A 27,164-nucleotide genomic window follows, 5' to 3' on the forward strand; every position below is an offset into this window, starting at 1 on the left:
AAAACCCACAAACCACAAAACCCAGAGCTGAGACAAAAGATGATGTTCCTGCCACTTTTATGGGTTTTATCACGTCTTCAGTGCATAAACAACATGAGAATTAGCCGTTAGCCGCAGCTTTTAGAGCTCTTTAAGGTGTTCAACCCAGGAGGCCGTATGGTCTGTAAATGTAAAGAGTTTGGAGTCAAAGTTCTGTGAAAAACCCTGAGCTGAATAAAAATCCTGTCCATCCTGCAGCCCGGATGTCCAGCAGAGGAAACGTCTTTAACCGGGATTGATGCTCCGCTAGGAGTTTATATAATGAGCAGAAAAGCAGTTTTCTTCCTTTTCCCGTTTGCTGCTGCGCTGCTGCTCGTTTGTTCAGATTAAACCTTGTTGACGATGAGGAGGGATCCTTCATCGCCTCTCCATCTTCAGACTGCTGCAGGTGATCCAGGCTCTGCGGAGTCTTTGGTTCGATTCCTGCTGAGTTTCTGCATCAATCAAAGCTCAATCCAATCATGCTAAAGCTGTGCAGCTCGTTTTTTCTTTCCTGATCCTCAGGACATTCCTCTGACGCCTCAGACTTTCATTTTCTTTACAAATTAACAGAAACCTTTTTGAGTTTTCCTTCATGTTATTCATCAAAAACACACCTGAAATCACCTTGATACTTTATGCATGTTTGAGAAGTCCTTTAGTCTCCATGACAACCATTCAGCTGTGCAAAACACCTGGGTGGACCTAGCTCCGCCCTCAAGACACCCTTCGGACACCCTCAATGCTCCCCCACTCTGCTCCTTCAGACTAGCCTTAAGTGATTAGCAAACACCTGCTGAGCTCATTGTAGGAGCTACGTCTCAGTGAAAAGCTGTAAAGACGTTAAAGGGTTAATAGAGGAGCCATGTTGGGATGACTTCCTGAAGGCGCAGCTTCAGGAAGAGCAGGAGATTTTAAAAAGACAGAGGCCTAATTTATAGGCGTTAAACCGGGAAGTCAGATTTCTTCTAAGTCATTCTTGATTACTTGATTGTGCTATAAAATGGCAGTTTGTGTCTGGAAAACACCTGATACTGCATAGAAATATAGAAAACTTTGGTTAATTATCTAAAAGTGTGTGTGTGTGTGTGTGTGTGTGTGTGTGTGTGTGTGTGTGTGTGTGTGTGTGTGTGTGTGTGTGTGTGTGTGTGTGTGTGTGTGTGTGTGTGTGTGTGTGTGTGTGTGTGTGTTTTATCTTGATTTCATTGTGACTGCTGAATGTTGTGCGTTTCCTGTAAATCGCGTTTTGTGATTTCTGTGACGTTCCGTCGGATCTTCCTGCTGAATTAAACTCCAGCTGTGTAGAAACGTTTAAACGGCGATGAATCTGAAATGTGTGCAGCGTTTCTTCCTCTAAGTGGAGGAGGAGGCGGCAGGAAGTAGGCGGGGGGCCAGTTTTTCTTCTTCATTAGCGTTTGTGCCTTTAGGTGTTAAATAATATTAATGACCTCTAGCGTCATTACTTTCCTCCGAGCTCGGCCTCAAGTGATTTTATCGACTCGCCACTCCTCCGCCGCGCTGTGTGTGTGTTTATGTGAGAGGGAGATTATTCTGCGGCGATATTATCAGGAACTTTAATAAGTTGATTAGCAGCGAGGCGCTATCTGCTAACTGGATCTAGATGATGACGTTGATTGGACGGAGCGCGGCGCCATCCATCTTTCTGATTGGCTAATAACTGAAATCCATCACTGTTTCCCTCGGTTTGGGCCCGATGTGTGTGTGTGTGTGTGTGTGTGTGTTTTATTCCCTCCACTTTATCTGTTGGTGTTCATTTTTGTCTCCTCTTTTCCTTTACTTGCTCCCCTCTGCGTGTGTTCGTCCCTCCTCTCCGCCTCAGTTTGCCTCCATGTTGAGCTCAGATCCTTCCTGTTACTCTGAAATGAAAAAGTCTTGGTTTTCTCCTTTTTCTAACCTTTTGTTTTTTTTTTCTTTTATACTTTGTTTTACTTTCAGATGAACTGAATGTTTCTCTTTCAGTTCAACCATGAAAAAGTTTTGATTACATTTCAAAAATGTTATAGTAGAGAGAAATATAGTCATGGCAATAAACAGAAGTTAATATGGAGAGAAAAAATAAAATTAACTCAATATGTAATAAAGAGATCGGGTATAAATAAAGAACATGAGTAAAAAATAAGCTTTTTACTTTGGATGAACTAAATAACTAAAAGGGATAAAGAAGAAAAGCAGCATATAAAGTTCCTCTAATCATTGAGAAGGAAAAGCTGAAATGCAAAGAAAACGTGTGTATTGTGTATTTATATTCACACTTAAACTCTATTGTTATAAAATGTTAAATCAAACATGACTTAAAAGAAATATGACTTCCTAATTTAACACCTAGAAATTGGGCCTCTGTCTCTTTAAGAAACTCCTGCTCTTTGTGAAGCTCCGCCTTCAGGAAGTCATCCCAACATGGCTCCTCCATTAACCCTTTAACAACGTTTTTACCAGCGTTGCGCTGAGCAGCAGCTCCTGTAATGAGCTCAGCAGATCCACCAGCTGCTTGCTAATTGCTGCTGGCTAGTCTGAAGGAGCTGAGTGGGGGAGTCTTGGCTGAGAGCTGCTCTGTCAGGCAGGAGCCTGGAAACTGTAGCTCTGAGGAGGAGCTGAGCCTCGAAGGCGGGGCTAAGGCCACCCGGGCGTTTTGCAGCTGAATGGTTGCCATGGCGATTAAAGGATTTCTGCATGAAAGAATCAACATTCCAGGAAAAAACATTATAACTTGATAGAAAGTTTTAAAAAGTTGCTTTTACATGATACTGCCTCTTTAAGGATTCCTCAAATAGTTGGATGTTTACATTCATGCTCTTATTTTGAAGGTGGTGAAAGCTGTTTACGCAACGTTTCCATTTCCTCTCTTCACGTTGGCTCTTTTTTTTCCCTGATAATTTTATTTCAAACAAAAAACAAACAGGAATAAAATAAAACAGACACTAGATGAGAAGATATTTATAAGTACGTTACAGAACATGTAAACCATATTATCAAAAATAAATTGGTGCTTGAGGGATTTAGTCCTTCAAGAGCAGGTATGTTGAATTGAGGTTTGTTCTTTATTATCAGCATTTGCTTCCCTTTGACTGAATGGAAAAAGGAGATAAAGAAGTTATTAATAAAATATTTTTATTTTGGATCAACATCTTGATCCAAAATATTAGCAAGAGAGTTTCACTAATACCAAACCAGCATGTTTACAGTCTGTGTGTGTGTGTGTGTGTGTGTGTGTGTGTGTGTGTGTGTGTGTGTGTGTGTGTATTGGGGGTTGTGGAGAGACGAATTATTTTTCTTTATTAAGTGAGCTGCTTTCCTCCGGGACGGCAAACACAACACACATTAATCTAACCTGCTACTGCTGCGTCTCTCTCTGAGTGTGTGTGTGTGTTGGTGTGTGTGTGAGAGTCTCAGGAGTGTCGGCCGGTGTAGAAACTGTGAATTGGCTCTCTGCTAAGCTCAAAGACTAATTACTCAGACTGACCTGGTGGCTGCGCTAACACACACACACACACACACACCCCGACACACACACACAGCCGTCGGTTGGTCAACAGGTGAGTCGGGGTTGGAAACGTTGCTAAACTCTGAGGTTTAAAAGTGTTAGATAAGAGATGTTATTTTATTTGAATGTTTTTGGAAAGTCAAACTCCTGATAAAGGCAAAAAACTTAGAAGTAGTTTAAATAAAGACCAGCAGAGGGCGCTACCAGGTGAATGAATTATTATTCATTAGTTACTTAAACATGTTGGAATTGGTGGCTGATGCCGTCAGGCTCCTGACAGCTGGCTGAGAATAAATTCAGCCTTTATGGATGGATGGATGTTCAGTTGGATGTTCAGTTGGATGTTCAGTTGGATGTTCAGTTGGATGTTCAGTTGGATGTTCAGTTGGATGGATTAATGTTGGATTTTTGTACCTTCCTCCTTCGTTGTCTCTACTATCCTCCCTCTTGCTCCTCAGAGTGTTTTTCCTTCCGGCAGCCATCTTGTTTTTTGGCTGCTGCTCGGTGTTTCACCTCGTTTTGTTTCCTGTCTGAAGCTTCCTGGTCATTGGTCTTCATTTGGACCAACACTCTGCTTAATGGACCTGCGTTTGCTCCCTGCACACCGCCGTGCAACACCACCTGGTTCAACGTGTGTGTGTGTGTGTGTGTGTGTGTGTGTGTGTGTGTGTGTGTGTGTGTGTGTGTGTCAGGTAGCTGCTCTGTAATTAGCCGGGTCAGGCCAATTGACCTGGTGTTGTGAGCGCGTGTTAGCCTCAGATTGCTAGCGTTAGCCGTGATGTGAGCCGCAGCGGTGATGGATGTGTGTGAACGCTCGTTACACAAACCAGCAGGAAACCCTGTGACCCACAGCGACCCGACTCGGCTTTACTGGGTTTATTTACAAGCATCAGACCAGGAAAAAGCAGCCAAACAAGCTGGAAACCAGTCGACTTTCCACAGCAGAGGACAGTCGGTCAGTCCAGGCTGTTCATCCAGTTTTACAACAGGAGGAGGATTTTTCATGAGTCTTAAGCTGTTTTTCAGATTTAAATCTGGATTTCTGAAACCAAATATGAGCATGGAAATCCAAAAATGTAAAGCTGGGAACACAATGCACAGATTTTTACCTGATTTATTTATTTTTCTCCAGTTAAGGAGAGTCTGCATCTTGAATTCAAGGATGTTCTTTCATAAGAAAGTAAGTAAATGGCATTAAAATCAAGTGATAAGTCATGAAAAACATTCGCCGCCATCATCCTCCTACCACTTCCTGTTGTCTTCCTCTTCATCTTTTCCACCACTAACATCTGGTTGTTGGTAATTTGACTCTATCAGTATTTCTGTTGGAATATTATGAAATAATTTTGATACAGGATTTTCTTCTCCAAAGGTGTCGAAACCGTAGAGAAACGATGAAATATCAGTAATCTGCCATAACAGGGATATTAATAACTGATCATATTCATATTGGTGAATCCCAGCTAAGATAATTTAATTCAAGTTTAATTGAATTTTTCACTATTAGGAGTAAATGTTGGATTTCCCGCAGCAGCTTTCCGTTTCCTAAAAGTTTCGGTTCTCTGCTTTCTTTCCGAACTGACTGAGGAAACGTGGAGGAGGAGAAACTTTTGTTTAGAAGAAGATCGATGGAGATCTGGTGATATACCGGCTCTGATCCGTCTCCTTTAATTCGTCCAGAATGAAGCTAGCAGCGTTTTAATGCCACCCGACAGGGATTCAGATTTATAAACAGGACCTGGAGCGTCCGTGTGGGATGGGAGCAGCATCGGAGTTTCCTCCAGCTAACAAGCAGGATGGATTTGTTCCCGGATCCGGTCCTGACCTGCGATCGGCCTCCTCCGCTCTGAAGCGTATCGACGCGTTCTGAGGCGGAAAACATCCGGCCTGCTAACAAATGATGAAGCTATAAAAACAGGAAGTCATATTTCCTCACAAAGCTCTTCCGTTTTTGAAAAATTAAGGTGGAAAGGAGACGGATGAGGCTTTAAAGTGACGGCGGAGGTCTATGACTGCTATTGAGCGGAGCGCGTCCTTAACAAATGTCCCATCAGTCGCGGCGGCTGCAGTGAAGCTCGATCAGCCGCCGCTCCCTCCTCTGCACAAGATGGATGTGAGCTTGTGTGGCCTATGACAGAGTAATGTGTCCTGGCATGCTAGTTGGGTTTATTAGCAGAAACTAGTTATTTCTGGGCCCCCCTGTGAGCGCCGGTGTGTGTGTTTCAGCCATGATAGATGCTCTGCAGCTCCTGTTGATTTCGTCCATTTGTCAAGCGGCTGCAGAAAGGGTTAATCAGCTCTCCCTCTCTTTACTCTCTTTCTATTTTTCAGCTTTCAGCCTCCTTCCCTCCATCACCTCCGCCTTTCTCTCTCCGTTCCATCCGGAGCTTCGCTCTCTTCATCCTCCTCTCCGTTCCCACACTCGGACATCATGTCGGTCTTTCTGCTTCCTGCTCAGTTGACCTTTTAATGAAAGTTAAATTCACAGTTTGCTTTTTCTATGCACAATATTCTCATCTCTGTTTGGTTGTTTATTATCAAAACCTGCAGGAAAAGTCAAATATTGTCTGATTGTGGGAATTTTCCAAAAAGAGGATTTAAATGAATAAATGTCTTAAAATAAATAAAAGAAAATGTTTTTAAGGGAAACATTGAAACAGTTTTATCACCAGACTTTAATTTAGTGTTTATATGATCTATTTTGTGAAACATTAGCGTCCAGGTTGAGATCAATTAAAAGTAAATAAAGTGAATTTTATTTATCAGCTTTCATAGATAAAAATAAGACAGGTTTATACTTTATCGAGTGAAATGGGGAAAATGAATCAAATATTTGCAAAGATGTAAAGGGATCTACATGTTTTAGCTGCTTTTTAAAACAACTATAACTTATAAGTAACTTAATATTTTATTGCATAATTTTACTATGGAATAAAAGATGAAAAACTAAACAACATTTAGGTTTCCTGGTTTGATTTAATCTGAGAATTTTTCTGTTGTTTCTAACATTAGAAAAACTAAATCAAATGAAACAGTTTTGTAACATTGAGTTGAATCAGCAGCAGCTCTGCTCCTCTTCCCAGATTTAAACACTTTAATTAAAAAAGGTGAGGAGCTTTTTGCAGCTCTGATTAACTTAAAAACTAAACTATAAATATAAAAATCATCTCTTTACAGTTGTTTTCTTCAGACTGTCCTTCAGTGAGAGGTTTTTATAACGGATCCATTTTGTTGGCAGCCTTCGGTTTTTTTTCACGTCTGAAAATGTAAAAGAAAAAAATCCTGAACTTGAACTGATGCTGCGTTTGTTTTGGATCATTTTTATCACAATAATCAATCATCTATAATCACTTCTGAGTTAATAATGAAGAGAATGATATAATGTTTACAACTTCTATTGTTAACTTAATGCCATGAAAATGTTTGTAATTGTTGAGACAGAAGCAGGTTTGGATGTGAATTAATGAATAAGTTTCTTAAATTGAGTGAATGAACTGATTAATTTAGGCCAAAATATCAGTTTAATATCAGTTGGACAGAAACTGGTGGCTGAAATTGTTTCATTTCAACAAATTTTTATTATTTAGAAAGTTTAGGATGTAAAATAAGAAACGAACTTTTCTCTGATTTCTCCTAATTTTTTCTTTCAAATTGAAATCTTTAGTTTTACCAATATTTTGAATAAATCCATTAAACATTGTTTAAGGTGAAGAAATTAATCATCAGTTAAACTTGTAGCTTTAGAGAGACGATTAAAAAAGACGTTAACATGTTAAGTGACAAATCAAGTGGATAAAAGCAGCGATGAAGAGGAGGGAGCGACGTCGGACTGAAGGGTGAAACCAGAGAGGAAGGGAAGAAGAAGAGGCAAACAGTGGAGATAAGAAGTAATGGAGCGAAGCCGGAAGACAGAAACACACTCGTCCCTCTGCCATCCATCCATCTCAGCCGGTGGAAATGAGGGCCTTCTCGCTGTCAGCTTGTTATTTTTCCTCCCTCCATCCCCCTCCGCCTCGCTCGCCCTCCGTCCTGTCGTCCGCCGGCGGTCTGTCATGTGTGAAGGTATCGATTTGCCAGCGTTTTAACCATCAAACTGCAGCTCCGCTTTTTAAACAATAACTGACGGACGGAGGAGGGAGAGAGCGATGGGGGAGAAGGAAAAAGGTTAAACGATAAAAACTCAGGAAATCAGGATTCATTTAGAGATGCAAAGAGGGAAGGAGTATTGAAATAATTTAGTAATCAATTAATTGTTAATGCAAAAACAGGCTAAAATGTCAATTTGCTGAAAAATGACATTCACAGCAATAACTCAGATAAAACTTCACAAAAACATAAAGATAAAACCTTCTTTGTAAACATATTTTAGTCTAAACTCCTCAGGTTTTTATCTCCACCTGATTCAGATTTACTGAAGGAAATCTGTTACAATGTTCATTTTCTTATTTTATAAAGAAATTCAGCTGTTTATTTGTATCTTTTAACGTATTTAAAATATCGTATAAAATAAACTAAAGTAGTTAAATGAAAAAATGCAGAATGTGATTTTTTTTATCTAATTGTCAAAATAATTGATAAAAAAAATTATTATTAAAAGTTACATTCATATATATTTTTTTATTTTTGTGGATTATTTTTTGTCTAGTCAGCAGTAAATCAAACATGCAATATCATATTTTAATAAAACAATTAGAGAAAAACAATAATATGATTTTTAGGTCCAAACTGAGAGTTTTATAGTTTTATCATCTGGTGGGTCAAATGTTTTCTGCTTTTTGTTCTAGAAAATACTTTTGGTTTATTCCCAGCTAGGAAAATAAAATATTCCTCCCACTTTCATGAATGGATGTGAAACATGGAAATATCTTTGAGTTGTTTTTAACAGTTTTCACTTTTAGAAGATTTAAAGTTTTACCAGTGAAAATCTCCACATATTTTCATGTTTACACAAAAATATCTGATCAGATGTTCATCTGTGTGTTTAGTAACTGGGATCAATCAGACTGTGTGTTATTAAATAATTTGAAAGTGCTTTGACACATTTCTATAAATTATCTTTATATAAATAATCTGATGTGAAAATGTGAATTTCATGGTATTTTTCTGTAAAGTAAAACATTTGGAGTGATTTAGTTTTTCAGTTTTATGATTCAACTGCTTTTTGGTTTTAAGATTCAAATTCTTTATCTTGAAGGAATTCATTTGAAATTTTTAAGTATTTGCCAAAATATGTTTATATTTTACTGAGGAATCAAATTTATTGAAGTAAAATCATTAAGAAAGGAATAAGAAGTGACTGAAATTCAGTTTTGGTTGTTTTTGTGGATCCCAGTTTGTTGAACTGAGACGTTTAGCATCATTTCTCATCTGTTTCTGTTCAAATATCTGGTTTCTGATTGAAATCCTGCAATCAGAAAAAACTTTACGGCGTTTTTATTTATTCAAACACAACCGGTTTTGTTTCCATAACCTTCCACCTCCGTTCTGAGTTTGTTCTCCAGGTTTTTTACTCTTTAAATAGAAATGAAACCTGATTCATGTCGGCCGGATTCAGTTTCCTCAGTGTGAGGCCATGAGAAGCTCGAGTTTGATCAGATGAGAAGTCCAGAGAAACGGTGCTGAGTCCGCAGGGGTTGGGCTCATTCAGTGGAACAGCTCGTCCCACTGAAGTGTGAAAACAATAAGAGAGATGGAGGAGGATGAAAAGTCCATCCATCCCACTGAGGAAGGAGAGAGAGAGAGAGAGAGCGCTCCATCATCCCTAAAAAATCTTTTCCTCTCTGTTGGTGGGTTCAGATTTACAGCTGAGGTTTCATGAAGAGCTCATTAAAAACAGCAAAACTCCCACAGGAAGCAGCAGCATTAAGGTTTTCTCTGCTTCATTAAAACTGGAGCCAATTACTGAAGTTTTATCTGTAATTTCCACAAGAGTAAGAGAAGTTTATTTTATTCAAATTAATATTAACCAGTTTGTCTAATAAAGTAATTATGATTCGGCGCTGCACAAACCACATGAATAGGACATTTATTTATTTGTTTATGATTGGAGATCAGGAGTTAAAGCTTCATTTGACTCACAACAGCAGTTTAGTTGCACATTAATTACCTTTAATCATGTTTTCTAGTTAAGATATTTTTTATTTTCTCAGTGCAACAAACAGCTCAAAGCAGCATTGAAGGTTTACAAAACTATTTTATTTATTCCAGTAACGATTTTTTCTTTTTGTTTTTAAATCACATGATTGAGAAATGTTAAATAATTTCCAGCTGAAACATTTGTCTGAATTTTCTAATTCTGTAGTTTTCCAGACTAAAGTCACAGGAAAAAGATCAGCATCCGTTACAAACCAGAGAGTCATGTTGGCTTTCAGTAAACCTGAATAAAACTCATTAAAATGAATAAAACTCATGAAATGAGTTTAATGAATAAAACTCATTAAAGCCATAAATATCAACAGTTTAAAAAAACCTTTTTATTTTCTGATAAATATCTACTATAGGTACAGTAGATCAAATTTGTCTTTTTCAGCCATGATGCATCAAAAAACTGTTTCATTCTTCAGCCACTTCAAAATAAAAGCATGACTATAAACGTCTTAAATACCTGAATTATTTCTTAACAGTCGAACTTTGATAAAGATGTTGACCTTTATTCAACTGAAAGTTGTTAAAACAGCCAAGTAAACCAGCCTTTTAGAATCTATGTATAGATATTAATTTAGGGGAAGCCAAGTTTGCCAAGTGTTTTCAAAGTTAGCAAAATGCTAAGCTAAAAATTAGCTATGCTAGTAGCACATTAGCAGATTAGTGGAAGGGTGGCAGAGGTTGTTCATGTGTTCAGATTTTAGTTGAAGTTGTTCCAACAATAAAATCACACATTTGATCAGAAATATAATTGAAATTTAATTTTAATAAAGATTAAAATAACTAAAGGTCAGAGGTCACAGTCTGCTTCTCTGCTGTTGAACATGGAGGATTTTTACCAGATTTTACTAAGCTAAGATTTATTCAGTTATCGAGCTTTTCTTTCTCAGGTTGGCAGTCATGTTTGTTTTGAACACATTTTTTTATCCAATTTGTTTCATTAAATAAAAACCTGAATAAAGGAAAATGATCAGAGGATGTAGATGAATTTCTGCGTATTAAACTCCCAAACCTGCAGAAGCTAAATGAACTCCCAGCCTTCAGAGGAAAAACGCTTCATGCATTGATTTCCTCTCACCTGCTGCTTTCCTCCCGCCTGCATTACTCCGTATATATTTTTCTTTCTTTTGCATAATGTTATTGATCAGCCGCAGCATCACAGCAGGACCAATCAGCTGTTTACTGACAGAAAAATCAGCTCCAGCAGAAGCTCCGTCCTGCTGCAGCATCGTCCTAAAAATGAGTTTTCTGGAACAGCAGAGAAAAATAAAATCCACTTTAAACATCTGAATGATGTTCAGTCAAATCAGGGTTTCAGAAACTGTTTTCTTTTACTTTCTTTTACTTTGTTGACCTTTTTTTTTTTACATCCTGTTGATCAGAAGAATTCAACACCAAAAAATAACTTTAATTTAATTCATTAATGCACAATGGACTGTAAGAGTTTTCTAGGTGTTATCCAGTAGCATAATCTCATAAATGCAGCATATTTCATGGGTTCATAATTTTTGCTGCTTCGTGTTTTTGGCAGAAATTCAGGGCGGTTGAGTGAAACCAGCTGTAACATGTTTTTATAGATTACTGTTGCATTTATTTAAATCAGTTCATGTTAATCTTAGACATCTGAGATTTTGTGATTTAAAAACATTAGTTAAGACAATCCAGACTTTTTCCATGTAGATTCAATAAAAAAGCCAGAAAAAGTTGAACTTTCCAACTGGTTGTGTGACGTGAACATGGAGACATTTTCTCCCAAGATTTAAAAAATGGCCGGTTGGTTGTCTCCTCAGAACGTTGCAGTTTAAATGTGTAATTTAATAAAAACATCATGTCTGAGGATTCGTCTCCTCGGTAACAGGATGAGGAGGATCGGGACGGTTTCTCCTCATATCTGAACCTTCTTTCAGTTTTCCTGTTTTCCTCCTCCCTCCTCCTCCTGGTATCTTCCCTCCTCACATTCTTCATGTCTCCGCGCCGCGCTCCTCCCTCTGCTCCCGACTTCACTGGTAATTAGTTTCAGAGGGAGCGGACCGAGGGAGGGAGGAGAAAAAGGACGGATGAGGAGGAGAACCGAGAGACAAAGGGGGGAGAGATGTGCTCTCCATCCACAGATCAGACTAATTGTATAACTGCTGCTCTTATTTCTGCTGTAACTGAAGGTGACCGGCCCATGAAGGCAGGCAGCTCATCTCTCCATCTTTAAGTCCTAAAACTTTATCCTGAGTATTTAAGGCATTTTTAATGCTAATTGCATTTTAATTGTGGTTAAATGCTGTAAACCGTCACCCAGATGATCTGTAAGTTTTGGATCTGGAAGCCGTCCTCTCAGCTGATGACACTCTCCTCTCTGTTCCCACCTGACTCTAATGACCGCCGGCCTGTCTCTTCTTTCCGTCAACAGTTTTCACCTCTGTCTCCTCCTCTTATCCCCACCTCGAGCCTCGCGCTCCTCCCTGACTTCAATTAGACGGAGGAATAATCATATTGACAGGGCTGACAGGTCGGGGCAGGGGAGCAGGAACATGAATACTTCCACGCGGCGCCGCAGACGGGCTGGAGGAGGGCTATCACCGGCTCTTATTGTACATTTGATAATATGACAATGACACACAGTCAATTCAGATTCACAATCACCGTGGGGCCACCGGCTCCTCTAACTGCTCATGAATTAGTCTGCTGACATTTCAGACATGCTGACATCTAACACTGGAGCCGTTAAGACGATCAGCCTCTATTTTACTGAATCCCATCCTGACTGGGTCTGAACTGGACTTCAGTACCTGGCAGGTGAGGAAGATCCTCAAAACATTTGTCTATTTGCCTTGAACATTGTCAGCAAATGTGAAATCTAAAGTCTACTTCAGATAATCAATAGTTTTTATGATGGTGGTTCCAGTAATCTTCCTCCACATCACAAAAGCCTCTCAGTTTAGTTGCATCTTTGTCAGATCCTCCTGTTTCCTGGATCTCAAAACATTCATTTTGCTAAAGTGCAGGTTGCAGCAATCTTCCGACCTGCGCCTTGTTCCCACACTACCAAAGCCTTCACACGGCGCCACACCCTCTGCCTCCACGTCTTTTAACGAACCACAATGGTTTCAGGGAGGAACCTGAGCAGCAGCTCTCCCTTTGTTTGGGTAACAGCTTCTTCACCATTTCCAGCTTCAGCTCAAGCAGCACAGTCTCCAGAACCAACTGATTCACGTTTACCTTCAGATCCTCCTGTATCTCCAGAGGCTCCTTCACCAACACCACAACCTCCATGATGCAGCATCAGCATCCTCCTCCTCAAACACTTGGCATCTCTTCAGGTCTACAGAGGCTCAGTCACTTCTCGGGTCTTCAAGCCTAAACTCTTCAGAACCACAGCTGAGCCTCCCTGAGCTCCTGCGTTCTGCAAGGGTCCAGTGATGTCCCACCTGTCCCAGTGATGTCCCACCTGTCCCAGTGATGTCCCACCTGTCCCACTGACCATCATGGCTGCCCTGGCTCTAATACTTCCTGTGCTCTGAACAGCTGAGAGAGAAACTCCAGTCCTTGATCAGCCAAACTCGGCGTCCTCGCCCAGCCTCCGGGCCACAAGATGTTTTGGTTCGGGTTGCGGATCTGTCTTTGGGTGACCAGAACCCTCGCAGTGTATGACTGGCCTCACACCCATTGGTTCCACCACTGGGTCGCTGTAGCCGCTTCTCCAAGGCAAAGAATCTCCCAGGTTGTTCCCCTGTGAACCCGGGTCAGTCGTCTTCATATGCAGGTCCAATGCGGTTCCTCTCCATGTTTTAGAACCACCTTTGGGGTGGTGCAAACCGGTCGATTGGCAGCAGACTGCATGTGTTGACTGGACTCCTCAAACAACAACAACAACATCTCAACCAATCTGTGATGAGACCGTAGTAGTCGGCTGCAAATTGACCATTTCATGGTCAAACTTTGAGGTCCAAACCTTTTTATCAATTGTGGCAGAAGAGCACACACCTGGAACTAACAAATATACAGAGAGATTTAGGACAAACTGGCCACTCAAAGGTACAGGTGCAAACAGACATAACTGGAGCATCAACCAGAGTGAGGGAAAGATCGCCAACGGACTCTCATCCAACTTTGCTCGACCCAAACCCGACATTAACCAGTTAGAGTGAGACTTGAAAATGACGGAGCTTCTGCAAACCTACATGGAGGCAGTTGCATATTATGGTGACCTGCATCACCTGAACCCACAATGTGACTCGTCTCAAACTGCTGGTAATGAGGCTACGAGGCGCCGTCTGTCCGCTGACCTTCTGTCGCTGTTCTGACCGTTTAGAACCACACCAGCACCACTTATCTCTGCTCTCCGCTCTACAGGCGGCTCTAAACATCCTTTAGTGTTTGTTTTTATTTTTTAAAGTGTATGTATTGCAAACCTGCTGTAGTTTGAGCAATTACCCTCCAGGTAATTTCATCTTGCATTCCTGTCTCATTGATATTCATCCCAACAACAGACGCTCATCTCCTACTCGTTCTCTCTTACATTAAACATCAAGTTTTCTCTTTGGATGCCTTTTCGTCATTAATTCCTAATTGTTGAGTAATTTTTTTTGCCTTCCTGCTTGCAGTCCAGCATTAAGAATCCTATTTTTGTCTGCCGGTCTCTTCTGAGCCACGCATATTAAAAGCCATTTTCCTGCTTTATTTCTGTCTTAAATACATGCATTCCACCATTAAAAGCTAATTTTCTGACAGTCGTATCCCCATCTATATGCATAGCCGCTGTGAAGCCTAATTTTTCTACTTTCTCTGCGCCTCCACCCCTCCCGGCTCCATCAGTTGAAGGGAGCTGGCCGGGGAAATCGTTAGAGCTCCTTTCTTTTTAAATTGGGGAGGTGGACGGCAGGTGAACAGCGCATTGATCGCCCTCTCAAGGCCTCTTTCTCCCCCCTTCATCCCTCTCTGGTGCATCCCTCACCACCAATTGTCTGGCCTTTACTCCCCTCATCCTCGCCACCCCCCCCACACACACATCACCACCAATTGCCGGCCATTTCCCCCCCTCTATCCCAACCGTTTTTTCATCGTAAGCTAGCGGAGGACACACACTTACAAGAGAGTGAAGTGGCAGAGGGTTTAGGGTGGGGCTACTTTCTGTCTGTCTTTCTAACAACCCCCATCATGGGGCAGAAAACAGAGATGTGGGGGTGCAGGTTGGAGAGAACCAGGACAGGGAAGGTGGGTGGCGTAGGAGGGAGGGTCCGAAGTAAACATGGTGATGATTTCCCTCGAGTTTCGTTCATCGGTGAGGAGGAAGAGAGTCACCGAAAGAAAAAAGAAGAAGAAGAAAGAGAGAGCAGCTGCTGTCCTGTCACAGACAACAACTGGAGCCTCGGTGACACCTCCTCCTCTTCCTCCTCCTCCTCCTCTTCTTCTCCCTCCTTACAACAAGCAAAAAAAAGGGACAGTACAGGAAAATCGAAACGTTCACACAGATATGCTTCAAACGCACACACCAAACACCCTCAGCGGGACCCTCATCGTCCAATTAGAGTCCTAACAGAGGAGAAAGGAGGAGAGGTTCCTGTGTCAGACTCCGTTTTACTAAAACTACGACTTTTCTCAAATTTTACTTTGTAGTCTCCGACTTTGACTTTTTAAAACAACACTGGAAAAAATAAAACCCTTTAAACAGAACCTGGGTCACTTGGCATTAGAGCTAGAAAGGCAAACTTTTATTTGGAGCAGAAAGAAGGATTTAGGGGCAACAAGATAAAGTTTGGATAGAAAGAAAGAAGACAAGTGGACATTATTACTGAAGCTTTTTCAGACGGTCACGCCAGCCGTCTTCAGTCCACTTCAATCCAAAACCAGTCCGTCTGCAAGGAAAGTCCAGTTCGTTTGTGGAGGTGTGAATGCGTAATCAAGCCCTAATGTGGACCAAAAAGTGGACTTTCTGTCCCAGCTGCAGCATCATGCATAAACCCCACATGATGCTGCAGCCACCACTGTGCTTCTCAATAGGTCTAGAAAAGGCTGCTGCCTATCAATGGTCACAACACCCAGCTGGTTGGTCAGCACCAGGCTGTTGGTTTGCATCTGGAAGCCAAACAGGACCTTAGTTTGGTTTCTTTCCCCCCATCGGGAGGTGAGTCTCCAGTTCATATTCCTCAGATGTTTCCCCACCTGGTTGTGGCGTAACATCGATTCAGGAACTCCGACTGCCATGCTGGACACCCAGGATCGAATCCTGCATGGGTCGCATGCTCTACGTCATTCCTTATACCGGCTTCCTTAGGAAAAACCCTCAACTGCCCACCTCAGAACATGAGTGAATCAACTGTTCAGTTGAACAGAAACAAAACTGAAATTATCTTTTGACCTAAAGAGGAATGATCTGGAGGTATATAAATATCCTCCTTAGTACTAACACTGTTGTTGCTGTAAACATGCCTTTCACCTTCAATTCGCTGCCTCCCGGTTCCTGCAGGATTTTCTTTGGTTTCTCTAATTTGCCAGTTGATGCTGAGAATACAATGTTTCTGGGACAGCAGTGACATCAGCTCCTGTATCCATTTTCAATCAGATAATTCAGTGCAGTTGTCCTGTCATGTATTGCTGATGACTGTGGCTCTGTGGGTGGAGTGTTTGTTTTGTGATCAGAAGGTTGTTGGTTCGATTCCAGCTTCCTCCTGGTTCATGGTGATGTACCTCTACACTTAACCCCTACTGATGTATTAATGTGAGTGTGTGAACTGCTGTGAGTGGTCAAAATGACTGGAAAAGCACTATCTAACTTCATCATTCACCATTTTATTAAAATGTACTTTTGTGATTATGCCTAGATTAAAAGACCATCAGTTGTTTTTTCTGCGTTTTTAACCACATTATTAGGAGCCATTATAAAATGTCCAAAGAGCCACTGGTGGGGCCACAGGTTCCAGACCTCCAGTCTACCTGAGAGAAAGGCACATTTATTCTCTTGCACTTAAAGAAAATTATTAAATTAATTAATTATTAAACTAACAGGGAGATGTGTTAGGATGCAAAGCAGAAAAGCTGTTGGCTATCAAAGTGTTTGTGGATCATATTTACTGTCCCAGCGATGGACAGCAGGATCAGCCCACCTAGAGCCTGCAGAAAAAACACCGCTGTGACAAATGTCTGAAATATTCCAGACGGCAGAAACATATGAAAATCCATCAACGCATTCACACTGGAGAGAAGCTCTATCTCTGTGACCAGTGTGGAAAGGCTTTCATTCATACGGGTAGTTTTAACATTCATCTGCGAATCCACACAGGTGAAAAGCCTCACAGCTGTGAGAGGAGATTCACAGTGTGGCTGCCATCGGCAGTCCATTTTTGACTTCCATTTTGTGAAGAAGGAAGTTGGTCTCAGTGTCTTCAGAGGTTTTCTTGTTGTTTCCTTCAGTGGTTCTTAGTGCAGCGCCCCCACAGGCCAGGAGGGGAACAGGTTGGTTTGATCAAAGCAGAGGGAAATAAGGACAGCAGCAGGAGGTGGAGCAGATGATGACGTCCTGGTTCCCAGACGCTCCGACTACCGGATTACCAGGTGACAGTGGATCAGCGGATTTTGAGGAATCACTGACTGTAATCAATGTTTTCCTCTGAATCTGTTCGTTCCCTCTACAAGTTAATTTCAAGTTTGTATTTTTTATTGTTTTAATTTCAGTTTCATTTTTAATCTGTTTGTTCTTTGTAACAAATAAGCTGTTTTGATGACCGTTGTGAGAAAATTACAGCTTTTGTCTAATTTCTCTCAGATCATATCATAATAGTAGGATACTTCACACAGTGACATTACAAATAATATTACCTCCGCCTTAAAGTTTCATTAACCAACAGAGTTTTAGTTCTGCAAATGATGCTCCATCTGCTGCTGTCCTCTGGTTTTATTGTCTAGGAGTTTTCTTGTGTTTCTAATTCTGTAAAATGAGTATAAAATGTCGTAATTCCTAATCTGAGCTGCAGAATTGGCTGAGATGAATCTGAATCCTGGGCTGCAGCTTGGAGCCGCGGCTGCAGCGCCGCTCTGCTTCACTTTGGGGTTGTGTGTCGGTTAACTGATCGTTCTCTGAGCGGCGCTCTCAATCTGATGATGTTTGCTGCTGACCTTTAAACAACTCTGTCCCATCATCCTCTGCTGCTCTCGCAGAGACCCACAGGGATCTCACACACACACATGAACACGCACACACACACAACCGCATGCACACCTACACACACACACACATAAACACACACGCACACCCGCATGCACACCTACACACACACACATAAACACACACACACTCAAAGTTACAATGGAAAACAGTCATATAAGCTCAAGCACCCTGCATGTAAACATGTTTTTGTGAACATATGAAAACACACACTATGCATTTAAAAATGGGCAAACACACACACACACACACACACACACACACACACACACACACAGAGGCATCACTGTCTGCGGTTTGGTGGTAATGAGGCCTGTCATCCTTCCACTCTGCCTCCTTCTTCCTCTTTCATTCTCTCTTCTTTCATTGATCCACTAACGGATCCCCAATATAACAACTTGCAGTCGCTGTGGGAGCTTCTCCTCTTCCTCCTCCTCTTCCTCCTCGACATTCATCCCTCTGGACCATTTAAAAACCTACCACCACTTTCTCCTCCTCCTCTCCGTTGCTTTCTGTTTCTCTCCGTCGTCCTCATAAACCCTCTCTGCCCTCCATCTCCGAGTTGAGACAGTCTTGTTATGTCGGCTGACAAACGGAGAGGGCTTTCTCCGATATTCTCCCAACGCTGAAGGCGCTAGTTTGTCCGTCTGTCCGTTCGTCTCACCTGGTGGTCCTCTGCAAAAAATAAAAAATAAAAAAAACAAAGAGCTCGAAAAAAACGAGCGAGCTGAGATGTTTCAGCCAGACGAAGGTTACTGTACATCAGTGGTTTTCAGTTATGCCACCTCTGAATTGAGAACCTGAAATTATTTGTATAATATTCAATCACCTGGTTATCAAAGCTGAAAATGAGCTGCAACAACTCATGTTATTGTTTTAAGTCTTAGAACTATCTCCATGTTCAGCTTATTATCTCAGTTTGTAACATTTAATCCAGATTTCTCCGTCTCAAAAGACAAAAAGTGTAAATGAATCCCTGCACTTTAAAATGTAAACCCTGTTTTTTTTTATCAGCTTCTTCAGTTTACTCCTTTTCGAAAAGATGTATAGATTTTTAATATTTTTTGTTTAAAATTTGCAACAATTTTGCTAATATTTCAGTTTATTAGAAGAGATAAAGAAGATGTGACATTTTGTAACGACAGTAAATCCAAAAGCAGGAAGTGGACTACAGAGCAGGGCATTCTGGGTAAATACAACCAGGACAAACGTGAGACCAGTGAGAGTAACGACTCGTAGTGTTTTTCCAATGACGAAAGAGGAATTTTACAACATGGATCATAGAAATTTCAAAGTTTTTTTCTACAAAATTTCTGAGATTAATCTAAACGTTTCTGAGTTTTTACCATGTATCTATTTGGCCGTTGTAGGTCTGGTGTGGACTGACCAGTCAGTTCTTGAATAAAAAATGAGATCATTGTTGGGACAATGGGAACTTGGCATTAAACTGGCAACAGCATCCATTCAGCACTTCAGTGAAATACAAACATGCAGGATAATTTCCACAGCAGGAGCGCAGAGGAACCGGCTTTGCACCCGGAGAAACCTGAGAAAACGGGCAAAGATTTTGTTGAAAGATATTAACATCACCTTCTGTGTTTCACACCAGTAAATGGAGGATATGTGATTTGTTCCGACTCATTTTCTAATGAGGTTTTGATTTTACTTGCTTGCAGCTCATCCAGCTGACAGCCGCTGGGTAAATAAGTTGGCCTTCAGTAAAAATGAATGTAGCAAGCCGCTAACGTTTGTTTGGATGCTTTACGCTGGACTCCCAGTCAGGAATCTGCTCACCTTTAGCTGTTTTTGTTGTTGTTAACATGTTAAGATGTGGCTTTTCGCAGGGGGCTGCGTTGATCAGACAGCTGTGATATATTTCACTGTTTTCTGTTGACTTCCTGTCTTCCTCCAGAGATTTCTGCTCCGCTCTGACCTTTGTGTTCGGAGCCGTTTTCCTGCCGTGTCTGCGTTCGGATCCGTTTATCCGTTTGTTTCTGTGTGCGTGTGTGCTTTGTAGAACAGGGGAAAACAAATCACCCGCTGTAGTTCTCATTAGCAGCGCTTTGGTGTCAGCGCTGAGAGATCAGCTGTCAGCCTCTGCAGCTTCACCTTTTACAGACGATAATTACACCGTTTAACGGCGCCGCTTTCCCAGCAAACACTGGGCCGACCCAGATGGGTCTGGTTTAGTCAGGATAAAGTCAGGATGTAAAAAGTGTTTTGATTTTTCATTGCATGTTCGAAACTGATATAGACGAAAGCAAATTTTGTCCTTCTACATCCATATGACGCTTACATGTAAGTGGTTCCATTTGTAAAGTTACACAATCAAAAATGAACAGCAATAATTTTGGTTATTTAGCCAAAATTATTGCTAAGTAATCAGCAGCAAGAGAAAAAATAGTGGTTCATCTTTCAAAGTTATATTTTCACCAAGTTATTAATTAATTTATAAATATCACAGTTTCAACTAAACATAAACATTTAATTAAAAGCTAAATATTTACATCATGGCTACATATTTAGGTTACATGCAAATTCAGTCAAAAGTGGACTACCAAAATAAAAGCTGGCTATTACAGACCTCTACTCCAGCTGGCGAGACTGAAGTGATGAAGATAATCATTTATTTTCCTCTTTTCTTGTACAACAGATTAACTGTTTAGCCACTAAGTAGTTCATTTGCCAGAAGCTAATTATTTAGTTCTGAGCTAAATATTTGAATAGGAAGTGCCAAAAAGACATAAACAGCAGCAGCATCTCAATAATGGATAAAGTAACTGAAAGGTGAATTACATTTAAAAATAAAAAAAAAATCTGTGACACATAAATCATTTTAGAATAATCCAGTTTTATTGTAGAAAAACATCAGTGGTTGGCACTTTGCTCTTCTGATAAACTGCATAAGATTCAATATGAGGATAAACATTTTTGCATTAATGCTACAACAAGTCTTTCAGGTAATAAAAACAGTTGGATAAAAATAACAGTCTTTTTATCCAACAGGATCACAGTCATTGACATAATGCAACAGTAAACATCAGTACTGACAGATCATCACTCATTCCACATTATTTAATATTCACTTATGCAAATTTGTGCTGTAGTTTTAGTAAACATGATATGATGCATAATCTTTTTAAAAATGCAATAAAGATGGTTTTGCTACAACATTTGACACTTGCTACTGAGTTTTTTGGCATAAAGTTAAAAACAGGCATTGAACGTCTCATATGTTCAGATTAAATGCATAAGATGTGTTTCATAGAGCTGAACCATTTGGCACATAGAGCTACAACTCTGGGTTTTATTATTTCACAGCATCATCCCTGCATTTATAATAATATCCTCTGTAAAAAAGTAAAACAGCCTCTTTTATGTTTACACAGATACTAAATATACACGCATGCCAACATAAACTACAGAGAACCTGATAAATATGTATGAAATAAAACTAATTGGTGACAGAGGTTGAATATGTGCTCACATATAGTAATAAAATTTATTTTAATTTGTGTCCAATGCAAAAGGTTTCTAGATTGTTTCTGTTCAGATTTTGTAAATAAATATCTTATGGGAACATATGAGAATAATAAAGTATAATAATCTGGTGCATCAGTAAAATGTAATTAACATGCATATATATATAAGCCCTATTTTTTATAGAAACATGCTTGCTCTTTTATTAATAACACAACTGCATAACGTGTAGATGGCATGTCATGTTCCAACCAGTGCATTCTGCATAAAATGGCTCTTTCACAAATGGAGCTTATATTTTCACGCCCTTTACCTTCAATCATTTTGGGGTTTAATGCAGCCGAATTGCCTATTGATGCATTTTCTACACATACCAAGAGTCCTATCATTCCTGATGAGAAAATGTTATTTGTTCAACCTAATGATGCCTAATGTCGCTGATTTGCATCATAAATAATTTGTATTGGTTGTTCATAATCTATTAGTATTTTATTTAACACCTGCGCCACAGCTAATTTTTTTTAAAAATATATAAACTTTAAGGGATTAAATATTAAAACAGCCTGTAGTGCTTTCAGTGTGACTGTAATGCAAAATATCACATTTTTCAATCTGAATTTTAGTTTCTTTTTATTCTGGTTTTTGACAAGAGAAATATTTGGGAACTGTATTATGATGCCTGACGTGGTTTTAACTAAACTTTTACAAGCATTAAAAAAGTTGTTTTATAATATTCATCCTTGATATGATTTGATATATTAGCATGAACAATTTGTGAATTTGTGCCAACTGAACCTCAAACTAGTTAATGTGAAGGCCAAACCTGCACTGATTCTAAATTTGCTAGCTGCTTTTCCATGTGTTAACATCTGTCCCACAGCTAGCAGGCTAGCATACCTTTGGACCATGTAAACATGCTAACATTAGCTAGGATTTAGTTAGCGTTTCAGTGATGTGTCTATTATGCTAGCTTGCTTGCATTTAATTCCATTGTTGGAATAGTTCCACTTTTTTAGTAGCTCAAATGAAAAACTAAGTTTCTCTAAGAAAATCCAAACATATATCCTGTCCAATGTGTTGGCATTACTGTTCAATTATGCAAATGAATTGAAAAAATTAGTTTGGCACTAACTGAAATGGAGTTTCACATTGATATTGAGTGTTTGTCCTCCAGGATTTACCAGCCGTCCACCTCCACCACGAACGGCTCTTTGACCGGGATCCGGCCGCTGTTGACGATGACGCACTCGGTGTGCGGCAGGTTTCTGTCGTTGGTGTCCTGAAGCTCGATGGTGTGAACGACGGCCTGCCAACAGAGACGCACATGCAGGTCAGACCACGGCCGTCCAAACTTTCAGATGGCTAAAATCGTTGAATCAAATATATTCATGGGCCAAGAAAAATAAATCAAGCTACTAAAGGGATGTTAATCATTGTAGATCCAAAATTTAAAAACATTTTTGCACATTCGCTGTGTTCAAATTAAGGAATCTAGTTTTCAAATTATTTTAGACTTGGTTGAACAAATTTATTCTAAGTCATAATAACAGAATTTGCATCAGTTTATTTCGAATGCTATATTTAGCAGCGTTAAATAAAAGCAGCAATAAAAGTTGGTTTTGCAGTAAAAGTTTCTGAACAAACATGTTGTAACATGTTTATTATAAAAGTTTGGTTCTAAAAAAGACAAATACTGTTTTATTTAACATTTTCCATTATCAAAAAAATATGTCAATAATATTGTTAACCTGATTAAAAATCTAAAGTTTATTAAACAAATTTGTTTAATAATTTGTTGGCCCAAAACAAATCCGTGTCTCGGTGACATTAATCTGACAGATTAATGTCTTTTTAAGGCATTAATGTTCTGGAACATCCTTTCGTTTAATGATTGTAGCTGAACTGTGAGACATAAAAAGGGTTTGGTACAGGAACCAGTCAGTACATCGGGTCGCTGGTTCTACTGATAACAGACACATGGAGCAGCGCTCCAGGCTTCAACCCACCATCCCGTCCAGAACTTTGCCGAAAACCACGTGCTTCCCGTCCAGCCACGGTGCTTTGGTGGACAGGATGAAGAACTGAGAGCCGTTGGTGTCCGGACCAGCATTGGCCATACTCACCTGGTACACACACACACACACACACACACACACACACACACATTACAGCTGTTAAAACTAAGTCTGTGAAAAACAAACAAACTTCCTGGTCCAGATCTATTTTCCGGGTTGAGGTCCAGAGCGTGTGCTTACCCAGCTGGCTCCTAGATGCTTCAGTTTAAAGTTTTCGTCTGCAAATGTTGTCCCATAGATGCTGTGACCTGTGACATGAAAAGTAGAGCTTGGTGAGTTTTAAAACTTATCAGTGCAGATAAGTGCAGAGTTGAATCTAATTTAACACAAACAATGAGAACCTAAGATCCAACTGTGTGTTCTTATAGTGTAACATTTACAGAGCCGGTAAATTCTGCTGAAATCAGATTGATTTGTTTGACTTTTGTGGTTTCTTTGTAAATTAAAATGGTTAATTTGGGTTTCGTTCCCACCTCCGGTTCCGTCTCCAGCTGTGAAGTCTCCTCCCTGGATCATAAAATCCTTGATGACTCTGTGAAACTTTGTCCCCTTGTAGCCGTAACCTTTCTACAGAGACGCAGATGAAACTGTTAGCTGTGAAAGCTCCTCTGCTGCCACAAGTCAGAAAAATATAGATTTTATCACTGATAACACCTGCCAGAAATAACCCTAAACTCAAAGTGGGAAAAAGCAGAAAAATAGCTAATATTGCCAAGCATTTTATAAAATTTAGGACAGCAGAGCAGAACTGGATGCAATAAGAGTTTTTATTCCAAAACCAACAAGTTTGTTTGAAGGAAACTGGAGTTTCAATCTGAAACAGATTTATTCTGAAAAAAAAAAAAGAAAAAAAATCCAGATTAATTTTAGTCTGGATTGAAACTTTTCAATCCTTTTTTAAATTTTTACCACTGCATGAAAAATGTTTTATAGTGCTGCAGTACAGTACCTCTCCTGTTGCCAGGGCGACGAAGTTGCTAACAGTAAGAGGGACGACCTCTCCAAACAGACCAATGACGATGCGCCCCACCTCGTGACCTCCCACTGTGATGTCAAAAAACACCTGGGCACAGAAAACACAGAGTCTTATTAAAACTCATATATCTGCATCTTTGATTAGTGAGAAATAAACAAAAGTAAAAATATTTAAAAGCATTGATTCAAAAATCTTTGAGGTTTTCAAATGGTTTCATGTTTCTAAACTTTCTCCTGAGGGTGTAACATACTAACTTTGTAGAACTACTCCACACTACCCCATTTAAGTAATGCTTTTAACCTCAGCTGTTTTTAAATCAGGACTACTCCAGTTATTAATTCAGAATAGGAAAAAAAATCCCACTTAAAGAAAATATTCCAGTTAATAAAACCTCCTTTATGATTATTGCCACCCCAGATAATTCAGATTTTAGGAACCTTAATTGATAATCCATAATTTTCTGTTTTTATTTTTAAGTGAGGTCTTTATAAATCAAGAAACAAGTTGCTCACATAAACTAACTACAGCACACAAGGTTCCATACTACAATATTATATAAAACTTATTTATATTAGAAGTTATAGAGAAATTTTGTTTGATTTTTTTTTTTAGCAGAAAACCAAAAAACTAGTAACTGAAAATTATGAAAAACAAAAGTCCATCCACATCACATGGTGGTGGGACTCAATAAAAATCTTTAATTGGATTAATTGCAGGGTGTGCAATTAATTAATCGCAATTAATCAAAAACATATGGACAAAATAAAAACACATTCTCACTTCAAAACTCCTTTTTGCTGATGCGCTATCTCTTTTTAGCACAACTAAAAGGAGACTGGACAAAACAAAAGTCTTTTCCAACGACCAATCAGATGGTGTTGAAGCAGAAATGAACCCCCAGTGAGCCAAGAGAAGCGGTTTTGTCTTCTATCACTGTCGTAAGTAAATATGTGCTGGTGTACCAGAAACATGTGAATGCAAAGGTTCCTGCACAAGACCCTTTATATGTTAATAAAAACAAAGCAACAAAAAAGTGATTATTTGCATTAAAACTTTTAACATGTTAAAATTTATGCAGTTAGTTGATAAAAATGTATATTTAAAAGTCCAGCCCTTTGTTTTTTGTTTTTTTTAGATGACTTTTAAAAGCAGGTAGTGAAGAAGAGCTCTGCAGGGTGGAGTTACTCGGGTCATTTTTCATATAACTGATGACATTTTTAGAAATGTTCTTTCCTTTTTAACATGCACAAAGCATAGGAACCTCTATTATACCTCTTATTAATTAACTGTACTCTACATGCATCCAGAAATTAAAACCGGCTCTAGCTTCCCGGCTATATCTGGCCCTGGCTGCTTTTATAACATTCTGTTTGCTTCTTTACACAAACTGAATCAGTCCACTGAACCGTTCATTCCTCCAGTGACTTCAGGCAAGTTTTAGTTCTATTTTTATGAGGGTCAGAAAGCGAGCAGTGTGTTTCTGTGTGTGTGTCTTGGGAGGTTGCAAACAGTCAGGTCAAAATCTCAATAGGACTCTTTCCAAAATTTCAACTCATAGTTATTTTTATTAGATTTTTAAATAAATTTAGCAATTATAATTGTTTTTAAGCCTTTCAGAAATGGTGGTTCAGTGCTCCCCATGAGGTAATATAAATGTGTGTGTGTGTGTGTGTGTGTGTGTGTGTGTGTGTGTGTGTGTGTGTGTGTGTGTGTGTGTGTGTGTGTGTGTGTGTGTGTGTGCGCGCGCGTTGATGCCCTGCAGGCAGACGCACTGCGCATTAAGCATAATCTGAGTGGACACGTGTACAGCTGTGAGTGTGCGTGTCTGTGCGTGGGCTGGCCCAGATGTTCTGGAAGAATCTGCAGATCCACGGAGAGATAAAATAACGGTTTGCTTCTTTCTGCTGATGCGGGACCTTCGCTTCACCTGTATGTGCGCGAGTACGTGGTGCGCGTGCTTCGACGCTCGCACCTGCACTGTGCGCGGCTCTTTGCCACGCGCGGAGATCCCGCGGCTGTGCGGTAAAACAGATGCGGTAAATGTGTCACCCACCTTCTCGGTGACCTTCGGTCCTCTTCGTGAAAAGGCGCCGTTCACCGAGTGCAGCGCGGCGGCAGAGAGGCAGAGCAGCGCGGGGAAGATCGACCGGAGCTCCATGGTTTCAGAGCCGGACTGAGCGCCGTCAGCGGCCCGGCTGGAAGTGACGACGAGGCGGGGGAGAGGAAGGAGGATCACGGCGGGCCGGGAGACTGCGATCCAGACCGGCTACATCAGCAGACCACTCCCCCCGGTGGGCCGAGCCCGGATCACAGAACCGCCCATAAAAAGGACAGAAAGATCAGTATAACATAGATAATTCAGAATCAGGAGATTATATCTGGCTTATAACAATAACATAGTTATGTAGCAACCAGTTTATTTTCTATTCTTCATGACAGAAAAAAAGCTTATTAATATTTATTTTCCATGTTTCCATCTGGTTTGTCTATGTTATTGGCTGGAAAGCATAAAAAATATTAACATTTTTCTGCATTTGACCAACTGTTTCAACAGTTTTGCCATCAAAGCGCCCATCATATTTATTGGCCTCCAGATAGACATGCAGAAAGCTGTACCTTTAATTACAGCAGCAGATTATAACCTTTAATCTCAGTAAATATTCAGGGGAAACGGACCCAATGTTAACAATGAGTAAAACCACACAGACTCAAACTGACACAGATTTTCAGGCATCTTGGATTTAGTCGCCTTGCTTATTGGGCTCTGTGACATGGCAGGGCACCTGGACTCAAACTCTTGGATACTGAGTCACCACC

General features: G+C 40.1%; 1 protein-coding gene across 1 annotated transcript; it reads right to left on the minus strand.

Annotated features, from left to right (window-relative positions):
• Positions 1 to 20,647: 20,647 nt before the first annotated feature.
• Positions 20,648 to 26,635, minus strand: ppic (peptidylprolyl isomerase C). Its single transcript, XM_015029954.1, has 6 exons — positions 26,401 to 26,635; positions 24,321 to 24,434; positions 23,845 to 23,938; positions 23,552 to 23,619; positions 23,303 to 23,419; positions 20,648 to 22,602 (listed from the first exon to the last, which is right to left on the minus strand). The coding sequence occupies exons 1-6, from the start codon at positions 26,503 to 26,505 to the stop codon at positions 22,474 to 22,476; spliced, it is 627 nt and encodes a 208-aa protein (XP_014885440.1). The 5' UTR covers positions 26,506 to 26,635; the 3' UTR covers positions 20,648 to 22,473.
• Positions 26,636 to 27,164: the final 529 nt, after the last annotated feature.

This window comes from Poecilia latipinna, unplaced genomic scaffold (assembly GCF_001443285.1).
Source record: "Poecilia latipinna isolate Pla-1442-1.1 unplaced genomic scaffold, P_latipinna-1.0 Scaffold168, whole genome shotgun sequence".
NCBI classification, from domain to species: Eukaryota; Metazoa; Chordata; class Actinopteri; order Cyprinodontiformes; family Poeciliidae; genus Poecilia; species Poecilia latipinna.